Source organism: Mus caroli, unplaced genomic scaffold (assembly GCF_978045245.1).
Source record: "Mus caroli unplaced genomic scaffold, Mus_caroli_1 scaffold_3, whole genome shotgun sequence".
In the NCBI taxonomy this organism is placed as follows: domain Eukaryota; kingdom Metazoa; phylum Chordata; class Mammalia; order Rodentia; family Muridae; genus Mus; species Mus caroli.
The window spans coordinates 59,598,580-59,613,438 of record NW_028227258.1 but is presented as its reverse complement, the minus strand read 5'-3'; the positions used below and the strand labels follow the sequence as shown (position 1 = coordinate 59,613,438).

The 14,859-nt window shown below is 46.6% G+C and overlaps 1 protein-coding gene across 1 annotated transcript in view; it reads right to left on the bottom strand.

Moving 5' to 3' along the window:
• Positions 1-6,573: 6,573 nt before the first annotated feature.
• Positions 6,574-14,859, bottom strand: part of Cd101 (CD101 molecule) — a 28,955-nt gene continuing 20,669 nt past the window's right edge. Inside the window, exon 9 of the mRNA XM_021158969.3 lies at positions 6,574-7,366. Within this exon, the coding sequence (XP_021014628.1) occupies positions 7,137-7,366 (230 nt within the window). The 3' untranslated portion in view covers positions 6,574-7,136. The remainder of the gene's footprint in view (positions 7,367-14,859) is intronic.

The window sequence follows — 14,859 nt, the reverse complement described above, 5'->3', positions numbered from 1 at the left end:
ATGCTCGGTGCTCTCACTGATTAGGGTTGTAACTAATAACTACAATGTTGAAAATCCCTCATGTTGAAGAATGGCTTGTGCACCATGGTCAGCTGCACACGTGCACCAGTGATAAGGGGCAGGTTCCATATTCTCGAGTCTCTCCATGCAGTGCTGAGTGTGACATCAAACTGTATAGAAGTGCTTCCTGGCAGCATGTAAGAAGATGACCCAGGAGAAGAAGGGGCACTCATGATCCTCAGTTACCAAAGAGTCTTGGGGGAGGGGGGCGTAGGGAGTGCGCTGAGATCCTGTTGTATCACAGCTCTATCTGCATTTCATCCAGTCTAGAACATGCAAACAAAAGAATCAGCAGTACAGCTCTCTCCTCAGACTTGGTGTAGGCTTCAGAAATATTGAGGTCAACTCAAGGGATTAATCAAGATCACTGGCAGAAAAAAAAAGGTTTCCACAGTAAAAGACACACAACCAGAAATACTATTGGGACTTGACAAATCATTTGTTGTCTCATCGAGTCATTGGTTATAAGTAGAACACTGGGTACCAAAAAGGGATCAGGAGAGATGCGTTCTCAAGGATCCTATTATTGGATGTAGGCACCCTCTGCCTCACAGAAAGGATAACTTTGCACTTTCATAGACCGGTGCTGATAGCTGGGACACTTAGGCATCACTGTCCTTACCTCATGTGGTCTTTTGTCTCAGCAAATGGTTTCAACAATACATTTCTAGTTGGTAGTTGGTCCAGAAGAGATGATGTGGTAGACACTTCCAGTTTCTAACAATCACATTAAATGTAGACATGAGTAAAAGATGGTGCACATCTATAATGCCAGTATTCAGGAGCCCAAGGCAAGAGGATTACAGTTCTGGGCTACCCTGACCTACATGGCAAGATCCTATCTTACAAAAGCCAAAAGAAAAAACAATTGAGATAGCAAATGTAACTGCCTGCTATTTCTATACATGTCTTGATGTCCTGACGTGTCACTGTATTTACCAAATAAATATTAGTACTTTGTGACCAAATATCTATTTTTCTCTTTCTTTCTTTTTTCTTTCTTTCTTTCTTTCTTTCTTTCTTTCTTTCTTTCTTTCTTTCTTTCTTTCTTTCTTTCTTTCTCTTCTTTCTTTCTTTCTTTCTTTCTTTCTTTCTTTCCTTTTCTTTTCTTTTCTTTTCTTCCTTCCTTCCTTCCCCCCCCCCCCCCGCTCTCTCTCTCATTTTCATATCTGAGTCAGAGTCTTGCTATGTGGCCCAGGTTTGCCTAAAACTTGAATTTTCTGGTAATTTTGTTCTACACTCAAGGCATTCACAAAACCAATGCCACCTGCATTCTTCACATTAGGAAAATGGTTGTTTTGCAGCCAGCTGCCCTGCTTCACCTTGGTACCACTGCCTCCTCAACCCAATTTCAGCCAAACTCTTCACTGGTCATTTTCATTGCCTGAACACTCAAGCTCTCCTTTCCTGGAAAGCAACGTTTCTTGGTTAACCAATGGTCACCATAAAACCCAAGTCTCTATGCATATTCTAGACCCCTTTGCTCAGCCCTCTCTGGGGACACGACACTTAAACCAACTTGGAGCTACTCTATGTGTGGCATTTTTCTTGAGAGTCTCCTCTGCCTAGATTGTTTCCCTCAACTCAAGTTTTCTTTAAAGATACGCCATTACTTTTAATCCTCAGTCCAATAGCATCTCCTTTATGGTATTTCTCTCATTTTTCAGTGGTTTTAATGCTTAGTTCACTTGGGGTAAAATGAATAGCCAGTGTGACAGAAGTGCCATTTGAGGGAATACAGATACCTTGGAGCCTGTCTGGCCTGGTGTCCCCCTCAAGCAGGTTTGTATGACCTCCCTGCAGGAAGCAAAGGCAGAGAGGAGATGAAATACACAGCATTTGAGGCCATAGGACAGAAGGCAGAAGGAAGAACACAATGATGCCAGACTGGCCAGGGTTTAGATGTTACAAGGGAGATTTTGGGCAAAAGACCATAGAGCTATTTTCACAAAAGAGTAACTAGACATCAGAAAGTCATAGAGACCTTAGATCTGTCCCCTTAGGGCTGAGTATGATGCAGACAAACAGAGAGTCACCATGGAGGGCAGTGCTGCCTGCTCATCTCTCATGCCCCAGCATCCCACTGTCCACGGAGTCCCTGGTACCCAACAAAATCACAGGGTGTTACCGGAGAGACTTCACTAGCATGTGAATCCTCAGAATCCTGCAGAATCCTTAGGTATATTTGAAGGACATTATTGATGTCGAAGACCCTGTTGTAAACAAGCTGTGACAAAAGCCTATAAAATCTGAATTACTACTATTGATTTCATTTCATATGAGCACAGGTAGGGCCGGAAAAAAAATGGAGATACAGTGACATTCGCTTCTGATTTGAAGTGGTTTCAAACCTATTTATAAGTTGGCTGCTGAGATTCGAGCAAGCTGCTTTCTGTGGCTCAACTATTGTAAATAGGAGCTGCAGCTACCACGGAGAACCCCACCATGGAAAATGAAATAAACAAGCTCTTATGTCTACATAAGCCCCTGAGTTGAGTCATGTGATGTGAGTATTCACAACTTCCCCCATAGCAATAAATTTAAGCACAGTGTTTGTGGTAAGAGAGTGGGGGACTGAAGCTCTCAACCTGTGAGTCTCCACCCCTTCGGGATCTAATGACCCTTTCACAGAGGTAGCATATCAGATATTTATATTATGATGCATAACAGCAACACAATTACAGTTACGAAGTAGCAACATAAGGTGGGGAGGGGACTGTATTAAAGGGTCAGAGCATTAGGAAGGTCAAGAATCACGTTTAGGATTGCTTGGTAAATAAATAAACCTAAATTTTGGTTCTTTCTGTTCTGCACAGTGCTAGCTGATCCTGGATAAATCCTAACCTCTCTGAGCACCAGCTCCTCATTTGTAGGACAGAAACAATCCCTTCTGTGTAGGACACCAGGAAACTCTACGATGGTGAATAAATTCTGAACAGTTGTGAGGAATCAGCGTGGCTTGCATCTTTTCAACACTGCATTCATCCTCAGCCATAAATCAGTCAGGGTTACACATGTCTCAGAAGACTAAAAACAATGAGAGGAGCGGCCCTGCCTTATTCATCTCCTTGTCAGCCTGCCTCATTTAGACAGGGTTCTCAGAACAGTGCCGTGGAGTTCCGCGGGGCGGCGACCTTCCCACCCTTAACGGCCAGCCTGCTAAGGAACATCCCAAGTGCAGAATCGGCTTGGACCACACACCAGTCCAGAGAGCCTGTTTATTAAGTCAGCCAAATACACAACAACGGGAGACAAAATAGGTCAAATCAAGTGTTTCAGGAACATCATGCGTGGCTACAACGGGCAAAATGTTAACCAGAAGAGACAGAAGCTAGAAAAATGGTCTGAGTACAGGGTCAGAAAGAAGTCATTTCAGACTCTGTAGGTCACATGGTGTTCCAGCTTTCTTTATGTTGATGTGATAAAAAACAAAATAAAACAAAACAAAACAAAAAACATTCTGACCCAAAGCAACCTGGGGAGAAAGGGTTTGTCTGCCTGATACATCCAGGTCATGATCCATCACTAAGGAAAGCCAGGGAGAGGCTTGAAGCAGAAACCATGGAGGAACAGCACTTACTGGCTCGGTCTCTGGCTCACTTCTTTACCCAGCCCAGGCCTGCCTGCCTAGGGATGAGGGGCACTGTCCACACTGGACTAGGTTGGCCTATATCAACTAGCAATCAATAAAATCTCTCTTAGACATGCCTCTAGCCCAGTCTGACCTAAGCAACTCCTCCATTGAGGATGACTCTTCCCAGGTGACTCTTAAGTTATGTAAAGTTGACAATAAGAACAAGCCAGCACACACACAGTCTCCTTAGCAACCTCCCTTTGTGGTCATTTCCTCACAAAGGCAGCCATGCATACAATGTAAGGGAATGAGAATGACTGTATTCCAGTAAATTGTATTTAAAACACTGGTGTAAGGCTGTTCCAGACCCTTGGGATGTGGTTAGCCAATTCCTGAGATAAAGGCTTGTCTCATTGCCAAGGAAGACTTATTACAAAGCTGCAAGTGAAGCCAGGTGGGGGGCACAGAATAGGAAAGTTGTAACCACTGAGCCCAAGAGAAGCTCTCCACAGGATGCAAACACCAAAACAAACAAGGGTACAACCGGAGAGAAGTCTCCTGGAAAATATATTTTATGGTAGGTCAAGGTTAATAGGTAAAGTTCAGGCTGGATAGGTTTGAGGTCCTGAGTTCAAATCCCCACTACTCACATAAGAGCAGTATATGGTTGTACATGTCTGTACCCCAGCTCTGAGTTGGCATGAGTGCTGGGGGGGGGGGGAACACAAGACCAGTACATCCTGGTGGTGCACTGGCCAGTCTGTCTAGGCCAAAACAGGTGAGCTCCGGGTTCTGTAAGAGATCCTTCCTCAAAAAAGGCAGGGTAGTGATTGAGAAAGATATCCCAGTGTCCCAGTGTCTACTTCTGGCCTCTACACATACCACACAGGTGCATATACCTGCACACTCAGGTCAGTACACACACACACACACAAGTCAAAAGTTACAGAGTTTAGGGGGGGTTCAGTTGCCTACAAACTGATTGTTGGACCAGTAGTGAGATATAGCTGCAAAGGCAACCAGATGTGCTTGCTGCTCATGCCATTTATGCAAGAGAGCATCCAGAATGGGCCAGGCAATACTGCTGTGGGGGGTAGACATATTGAGTCACCACCCTTTTGTCTACTACAATGCCTGACAAACAAAGAATGTTTCAGGGACATACTTTCCCAAGCCCTGTCTCCTTGAAGAAGGTCTGTCCTGGGTTTGATGGAAAAGAAATAACAGTTGAGGTAAAGAAGAGAAGGGGAAGGTTGGAGGAGTACTTCAAGAACAAGATGGGAAGTACCACAGTGTGTTGTTCATGATTCTCCAGCCAGGTGTCCATTGAAATACAAGTTTCTTCTAGGCACACCACTACAGAGGCAGGCAGATCTCTGTGAGTACTAGGTTAGCCCTGGTTTACCGTGTGAATTCCAGGCCAGTCATGGCTACAGAATAAAATTAAAAGGTCAGGGATGAATGTTGGAGAGATGGTTCATCAGTTAAAAGCACTGGCTGCTCTTCTAGAGGACCCAGGTTCCTTTCCCAGCAACCACACGACAGGCAGCTCACAACCATCTATACCTTCAGTTCCAAGATATCATGCCCTTGTCTGACCTTAGTGGACTCTGCATGCATGTGGTACACAGGCATACATGCAGACAAATCATCAATACACAAAATAAAACTTAAAAAAAAATTAGGCCTCTAAAATGTGGGGTGGGGGCATCATATTTATGTCTGAAGGACTATCTAATTTCGTTCTTCTTTTCATTGTTACCCGGGAGAGAAGAAGTTAATGTGTTGGTTGTTTGAGAAAACATTTGGAATGTTTCAAACGAGGCTTTAGAGGGAGTTGGATTAAGGAAGCAGCAGGTCTGTGGTGGCAGTTCTCACAGCCACGGATAATCTGCTTGCAAAGGAGCAAAGGAACTAATTATCTTTGGAGAGGACTGTGTGCCTGATAAAATAATTAAAAATAAATGGCTCTCCTTAGAAATGCAAATTACCAAGTACTGAAGAAACCCTGGTGGTCACATAGACAATAAATAGATGTGTTATCTGAGGTCCTTTATTTGATTGATTTTCAATTCTGGCTACAGCCAGGCCTGCTCAGTGGAAACAGCTCTTGAAAGCCTTAAACCATCACACCCCGCCCTTGGGATTTCTAAGGTGAGATTAGGAAACTCAGGAGTCAGACTTGACCCTTTTCTTCCCTTGAACCCACACTCCAGTACCATGAGACAGGGGCATTACTGCAGAGTCATCTCCCAAGTTCTACTGAGGCTCTTTCCTCTGACTCAGTGCTTTCAACGAAGACACTGGCCAAGGCCTAGCACTATTATGGTAGGCTGGTGTGTGTGTGTGTGTGTGTGTGTGTGTGTGTGTGTGTGTGTGTGTGTGAAGGAGATAGGAGGCCTTGGGGGCTGAAGAACACTGTTGTATGGGAAGAAGGTTGCTCTTCAACAATGACTTACTATCTCTTAAACCAAGCATGCCAATGCCCCTGCTCCCCTCACCCTCCCTTTCCTCTTCTTCCTCCTCCTCCTTTTCTTCTTCCTCCTTCTTTTTCCAAGAGAGGGTTTCTAAGTGTAGCCCTGCCTGGGGTTTCCTGGAACTCAGTCTGTAGACCAGGCTGGCCTTGAGTGCAGAGATTCATACACTTCTATCTCCTGAGTGCTGGGATTAAAGACATGCACAGCACCGACCAGTGACAATGCATGCTTTGGATCCCAGCCCTTGGAGGCTGGCCTTGGTAGGGGGAAGAGGGCTGTAAGGTGGAGGACGGTCCAGACTGTACAGTGCAGGGCTAGACAGTGAGATCAAGTTCAAGGCTGGTCTGGGGCTGTATCTCAAGGCCTTTCCTTGACATCATAAAAACAAAAACAAAAATCATCCCCAATAATAAAAGCAAGAAGCCAAATGAAAACTTCCAAAAGGCTGCAACACATTACCCTTTTGTCAAAGCGCCGATATTGATTAGACAACGACTCTTACACATTTCAGCAGGCATTTGTAAAGGGGGGTTGGAGAAAAAACATCGGATTTCTGCCTAGAAAAAATTACATACTGATTGGGGGAGTCCGATTCCAGGCAAGCCAGTCCTTGCTCTCAATTCCTCCGGCTTTGCGGACACTCGGTTTTTCCTACATTTCTTATCTAGAGAAAAATGATTTCCCTTGTGACTGGGCCAAGCTGATGTTGCCAAGGGAATAGATGAGTGGGAGAGGAATGAGAGAGGAAGGAAGGCTCGACAGCTGGTGTTCCTCTCTTTCCAGATGAGGCTGGACCTCCAGGAGGTGAGGTCTGTGTAAGTGGGGACAATGACACTATTTGCTTCTGAAGGATGAAAAGAAAAAAAAAAAAATGGTTGCTATACAAAGAAACACTCGACAAGATATGGTTAACAATATATGCCCATGGCACATCCCTTCTGGTCCCTAGGTAACTTGGCCAAGGTCTGAAGCAGAATTCATTCACCCTGGACAGTCCAACCCAATCCCTCCAGCACAGGTGCTCCTCAGTAGCCTCCACCCTCCTCTCCGGCTTCCTTCTGAAGTGATGGCTTTCTCATGCCCACCCAGAGAGCCTTTTCTTTCTTTGCACTGAGACTCAGCTGTGACAACTTCCTGGCCTTCCGGTACAAGCAGAGGAAGGACGTGGCCAGAAGGAGCAGCATGACGAAGGGGCAGACGATGAGGAAGTGGAGCAAGGGCCCCGAGGAGCAGATCCGGGAGGAGACTGTGGGCTCTGCAACCAGAGAAACACAGAAGACAATCAATCAATGTCCCAACGATCGGGGCCGAGCAGGCGAGTATGTCTCCCTACACATCATTATCGGCAAGTCCGTGTAGATGACAGGGTGGAATGGCACAGGCCTCTCGCCCTGCAAATCCACTGGAAGAACAGGCCCAGGGCATTCCCAACACACACCTCTCCCCCCTGCCCAGCCATTGCAGCTGTACAGCTGCCAATGACCTACTTACAACCACCAGCCAAAAAAGAAAAGCAAAACAAAAAAAAAAAAAAAAAAAAAAGAAAGAAAACCGTTCCTTTAATCTTCTTCCCTCAGAAAAGATATGTATAATTCAGTTCTCGTTCTCAACTGTGTGGCTGGCTCTGAATTTTTAACTGAGATATTCCCACTGCTGTTTCTGAAACTCACAGTGCACTAAGCTGTCCTCAGTAACAGCTGTGCCTATGGAGGAGGGCGCTTTTGCCCCTGACCCATTAGACATAGGTTATCCCGGGCCTGACTCCTTGCCCCACTATGCTCAATTCTCACTTCCTGTATCTAAGCCACTGGGCACAGTCCCTGTCTGGTTGGATCTCACTTCTCCCAGACTTCTTGCATGGCCCTGTGCTCACCCCTTCTTGTCACACAGCCCTTTGCTTTGGCTCCTTTCTTCCCTGGACTGAGAATGGCTAAGTGTCCTAGGTTCCTGCCTTTGCTGATCTTAAACCAAACCGAATGCCGCCACAGAGTCAAAGCCACCATACAGAGAGGCATGCCAAAGCATGCGATCCTCTGCAGCTGCAGGCCAATGGGAGGCACCATCAACAGATTGACATGTGGGGCATTGGGGCTCCTGGTCATTTCCCAGAGAAGCAAAGCAGAGAGGACTGCGGCCACCACAGGTCCTCGGAAACGGTGCCCTGGGCTAATGGCTAAAGGCCTGGGTGACAGGCATTCAGCAGAAAGCCACATGTGTAAAGTGGTACCAACCACTCACAGCACTCTTCCAACTACATTTCTGAACTATTTGAAATCAGGGCTATTCTGAACAATTCGATGCTAACAGCAGCTGTGCTTTGCTTGGGAAACTGTAACAACAGGAGACCTCTCTTCTTCAAAGGTTAAGCTATACAATTTCCGAGATTATGGATTCCCAGTGATAAAACAGTTTTGATAGGTCATTCTGACCAACCTCCAAGTGCAAAAAAAAGTCCCCTTGGGGCCTCTCTGATGCACTTTACACGTCAAAGTCTGCCTCTTCACTGGAAATCAAGAGAGAGCCCAGACATTTGCTCATGATAGGTACTGTGAGCTCCTGGAGGCTTGGGCCTGTGTCTTACATGTCTCTGTACCTTGTAACACACCTCCCCTGGAAGGCCTCCAGGATCCTGGAGAAGGAACCAGCTACCAAGTGTATTCCCCATGCAAGAGCCAAGGTGGCCGCCATCATGCAGTGTCGGTCCCTGGCATTAGGTTGTTAGTTCTGAATGGGTTTGGCACAGAGCTGTAGAGTTGGTGGCCTAGATTTTTTTTTTCTGTTCTCAATTGTAGTCTTCATCTTGCATCTGATTTTTCTTCTTGAAAATGTAATCAATGGCAGAGAGAGAGATTTTGAATGTTTTTTTTTTTTCCTATTGTTTGTTTTGATCCGAGGCTGAGTCTCACTATGTAGCCCGAACTAACCTCAAACACAAGATCTTCCTGCCTCAACTTCCCAAAGGCTGGGATTATGGGAGTGTGTCACCATGCCTGGTTTAATTTTTAATTCTTTTCTAACCTCTTTCTGCATTCTTCTCCCAAATGATCCAGGCGAGTGATAATTAGTCCCCCGGGCCGCATGTGATATGACGCTGGCAAGCATGGTCAAATGAAGCAGAGACTGCGAGGTTGTGTTAGAATAGGCCAGGCCACCCCACCATGGCTACCCAAAGAAGCTTATTCTTATAGCAGTGGCCACTGTCAGGAAATGACGGGCCCCCTACAGAGAGCCCATCTAGGAGAGTGTCAACAGTTTCCTCAGGTGTCCAGACTCCCAGAGAATGACAGACAGCCACAATTTTTCAATTCCCCAAGCAAATTTACAAACCTCAGGGCTGGACCCCCTGGAATATCAAAAGGGCACCAGCGTTGACACATGCCTCCACCATATACTGGATAGACGTCAACTAGCCAGGCCCTTCTTCCTCACTTCCCCAGATCCTCAGAGCTGCACATCTCTTTCCTGGAATTCCCTTCTGTTCTCCATTCTGCAGCCGCTGAAACAGAGAGAGCCTGGCTGCAAGCTCACCATGTGACCCCGTCCCCTTCCTGAGACCTCTAAGAGGTGCCCTCCTAACTCTGTCTGTGGGCTTGAATACTCATTAGGGCTCCTGCCATGCTGCTGTCTGTCCTTGGCATTAATAACCCTTGTAATAAACTTCTTACCAAAAAAATGGCAATCTGCTTTAGTGTCTCTCTTGACCCCAGACCCAAAGCCTTTCACGGGGAGGGGATGGAGCCACGGAGTCCCTATGAAAACACTGGCCATGAGCGGTTCCTACACCCGAGTGAATGAGTAACCGCCTGTACTTCAGAGAGAACTTGGTTCAGCTCTTCACTCCTCAACTCACTCTTAATGAACATTGGAGAAGTTATTCATCTCCCCCAGCCTCTATTTCCTTATCAACTAAGCAGGGATAATAACTTATGGAGCTGTGATGAGATAATATGAGATATAACATTTAATACGATACCTGGACCATTTGTTGAGTGGGAAAGCAATGAGCTAGAATGTTCCTGGGACAAGTGAGAAATGCCCAGGCGACCTTCTCCCTAGTTACTGGTTCCGCACAGAGACCTCAGCTCTGTAGTTTGGATCTGGAATGTCCTGCAAAAGAGCCGGGTGGCAAAGATGTGGCCTTGGCTTGGCACTACTGGAAAGTGATGGGACCTTTAAGAGGTGGAGCTCAACGGGAGGTCATAGGTCACCGGGAGCACAGCCTTAAAGGGGAAAGTAGAATTCTGGTATTCATTCATTCTTATTCTCTCTCTCTCTCTCCCTTCCTCCCTCCCTCCCCTTTTTCTCTTTGCTTCCAGGATGCCAAGAGGTGAGAAGGTTCTTGAAGTGCCACGCCCTCCCCTCTTATCCACCTTGCTGCCAGATGGAAGCCATAGACCAACCAACCATGCCCTGAAAACTCCAAAACAATGAGACAAAATATTCCTTTCTTTCTTAGAAGGTATCTCAGGTCTTCTGTCCCAGAGATGGGAAGCCAACAACCACAGTGGACTTCTCATGTTCTTCCATGGCTAAATCTCACCCTCCACAGGGAAAGTCAAGTGCTTTGGAGACCCTGGCTGCGGTGATTTGAGTAAGATAACCCCGTCTATCTTAGGCATTTGAACATTTGGTCCCCAATTGTTGGTGCTGCCTGGGAAGGAGTAGGAGGTATGGCCGTGCGGGGGTAAATATGTCACTGTGGCAGGCTTTGAGAGTTTAAGGAGCCATACTGCCCTTCTAGTTCACTTTCTCTGCTTCGTGCTTGTAGTTCAGGATGTAAGCCCTCATTGTCTGTGCCAGCTGCCACACCCACTACCTGCTGCCTCTGCTCTGCCATCATGGCATCTAACCCTCTGGAATTATAGGCCCAAACAAATTAATTCTTCTATAAGTTACCCTGGTCGTGGTGTTTTATCATAGCAACAGCAAGGGAACTAATCTCCTGGGAATCAGGAGGTGAGTCTGTGGCAAGTCTCACAGATGCTGGGATGGCGTATGTTGATGGTGACAGGGACCGGCACACAGGATGCAGGAAGAAATGTGGCACTGGGTTATTCTGCCCCCGAGACGCTAGCCTTCAGCATGAAGGAACTGCCTTCCTGGGAGGAGACAACTCCATTTAGAGCATTCTGCCACCAAAGGGCAGCACAGGGCCCTCTGCACAGTGCTGAGTTGGCCAAGTATGAGCCACTGTCAGCTCTGGTGCTTCTAAATGACCTCTCAGGGGAGGGCGCTGTTTGCTCCGGATCCTGCAGCGCCCATTTCCCACCATCTGCCTCTCACCCAGATTTGGATGAGAACTGGTGACACACAAAACCATTACAATTTGGCATTTTGAATCAATCCAACTAAGTGCCCCAGACTCAAAGAACAAGGCCTGAAGAACTGAGCCAAAAACGTAATAAAGTCACTTCATCTTGAACAATCATTTAGAACTTGCTTCCTTCTGCCCACGGCCAGGCACACCAGGAAGAGCTTTGCTTTTGGACATTTCCTCAGAATTGCTGACTTGAGAGAGAGAGAGAGAGAGAGAGAGAGAGAGAGAGAGAGAGAGAGAGAGAGAGAGGGAGAGAGGGAGAGAGGTGTTTTCAGCCTCTCTCTACCTCCATTCAGAACTTGGGCCATATGAGGTCACTTGAGAGATTTGGCTCCTGCCAAGAACTAAAAGTGGGGTTTGGATCTCTGCAGCAAGTGTAGGCGGCCCCTGACAGCTTCCTGTTTTAACCTAATTGAAGGAGTGCTTGTTCATTCTCTCAAGTGTTAGCTCAGTGCCTCGTGCCAGACCTTGTTGAGTACGCCGTAGAGAAGAAACAAATGGCCTCTCTAGAAACTCCAGTGTAGGAGGAATGCATGCCTCCTTTAAGAATCCATTTCTTAGTACATTCTTATCTGAATAAAAACAGAGATACAGTGGTCTGGCCTATCACTGCATCAAGACAATTTTTCAAAACACAACATTTAGGTAATGCGTTTGTCTGGCATGCATGCACAAAAATCTGGGTCTGAACCCTCGTGTTGTATATGTATGCTGTGATAGGGCAGATGTGTAATCCTAGCACTGAGGAGGTAGAGGCAAAAAAGATCACAAGTTCACGATTATCCTACATAGCATGTGTTCAAACAGCCCGGGAGCATGAAACCTTAACTCAAAAAAAAAAAAAAAAAAAAAAAAGGCAACACATTTGTACTTAGGATCTGAGGTGAGACAAAAAGGCTCAGCCCTATAGCACTCACCCTAGAGAGTCACTGTAAAGAAACAGTTGGGGGCGGATGGAGGGGGGGGAACTAGGTCTAGGATGTTTGCTCTGCCTCCACTCAAGCCACGTGATCCATGGCTCTTTCGTGGAGTTCTAAAGCTAACCCCATCTGGTATGGCCAAATAGTGGAGGTGGTGAAGTGAGGAGCCGTTATAAGCTGTATTTGATTTGGAGTCTACCAACATGCAGAGCTGGCAGTCAGCAGGAGTCAACTGAGCCAACCCTGGCAAACATTTGTGCCTGTCTTGGGTGCCCCCCAGTGGTGATCTGTATGGTACAGGTAGCTGCAGGGTGATGGCAGAGAACCCCAAGGGCTCAGATGCAGACCAGGAAGGATGTTAGGAGGAGATGCTGGGCTGCTGTAAGGACTTCATCTCCATCCAACCCTGCTGCCTCTTCCTCTGTGTACTGGAAACATGCCCCCGAGCCTACTGACTTGAACCTCAAGCAGAACAAATAATTAAACCTCATGTATCAATGTTCCCTGCCATTTCTTATGGTTTTCTCTCCTGACCTTTACAGCTCTTGAGAAATTACCTTACACCTAACCTGTCAGCTTCCTCACTCTTCAGCCTCCTCAGGCTGACTTTCATATAGCTTTTCTGCCTTTACCATGTTAGATCCAGTGAAGATGTTCCCATTCTCTTTGTCTCTGTCTCTCTGTCTCTGTCTCTGTGTGTGTGTGTGTGTGTGTGTGTGTGTGTGTGTGTGTGTGTGTGTGCCTCAGCCTTGTCCTCTTGAGTCAGGGTCTCTCCTGTAGCTCATGTCACTTTTTGCCTAGGCTGGCAACCAGCAAACCCCAGAGAGTTTTCTTACTTTGTCACCAAGAGTTCTGGAATCACACGTGCATATGAGGTCATGCCTGGCTTGTTGCAGGGGTCCTAGGACCCGAACTCCAGTTACCATGGTTACACAGCTGGTTTTTTTTTAAAGCCCTGAGGTATCTCCCATTCTTATCTTAAGCAGCCTATTGTACTCTTGCCTCTCTTGAGTTTCTCTCACCTCCTGATACCTATTGTGATTCTCCACCACTGATGCCTGGCACTTTACCTGGGGGATGGAGTGGGTGTCCTCCCCTGAGCATCATTACTGGCCACACATTGATATCTCCTAGTGTACAAGTCAGGTGCGGGTCACCCTTGGAATTCCCACTGTTTCCCAGATAAACGCTTCTTAGGAACTCTTTTTGAGTTGCGGTCCAGCTCAACTTCCACATATCAGAACAATCTCCCCCTCTAAGCCTGGGTTTGGTTGCTTGGTAAACGGCCTCGTGATCCACCTAAGCCCCAATACTGATTTGCCTCTTGTGCTCACTCACTGCCCACAGATGTCTAGCTAGCTAGCAACCTCCAAACACTGACTGTTCACTCGTCCCTCCTCACTAGCACCGCCTGAACTCAGGCCTCCATCTCCCCTCATCTTGGCTACAGTTTCGCGTAGCTCACCCTGCTCTGTCTGCCTCCCTCCACCTCAGCTTCACTGCTCCACCCAATGGGAACCTTGTAAATGTGACTCTGAGGGTGTCACGGCTGCACCTGAACCTATGCAGTAGCACCCCATAACTGCCATGATAAAGCACCTCTCCCTCACTTTAGACACCAAGCACATCTTAGCTCTGTGCTATTCCCACACCCGTTCTCCCATCGCTTAGTCTTGTGCACTGAGATCCTGGCATTCTCTACCACTGAGGGTCCCTTGCTCTGGCATGGAGTTTTAGATCTTTTTGCCATCTTGTATACCATTCCCTAGAATAGTTTTCCTTCTTCCCATTCATCCATATTATAGGGAACCTTCCCAGATAGCATCCATCCTTGACCCTTCACTCCAGTTCAGTTGCTCTCTTTGCATCCTCATCCTGGGACTATTTCTCTGATTATGCTCAGCACAGCAGGTTCGACTCTTCCCACTCTGTGGGAACGACCTCTGCCATAGTTACTTTTGTGTGCTCAGATCTCATACGATTACTTATTGAGCAAACTAAAACAGTCTGCCACATAGATGGGTATAAGCATATTACGTAGGTACGTGTGATGGTTAGAGTCCTTAGCTTGACTGAATCTGGTATCACCTAGGAAACAGGCAATTCTGTGGAGGGTTATCTTGATTATGTTAACTGAGGTGTGAAGGCTTGCCCACTGTGGGTGGCATCATTCCTTAGACTCAGATTCTAAAGAAGGAGAAAGTGAGCCCAGCATAAGCACTCATTGCTGGTTCCTCCAAAATGCAGACACAATGGAACTCACCCTCCTCAAGTTCCTGCCACCTCGACTTTCTTACCATCTGGAACTGTATCTTTTTTTCTTTTGGTTTTCCCAGACAGGGTTTTACTGTGTAGCCCTGGCTGTACTGGAACATTTATCTAAAACTTAAAATATGCCAGTGTCTGTACTAGGTTTTTAAAAAACATATTTGTATTATGATCCTCTTTTTATGAGAAAGCTGAACCCCATACGTGGAAACACAGTCTGATGACACAGCTAATACGTGGTAA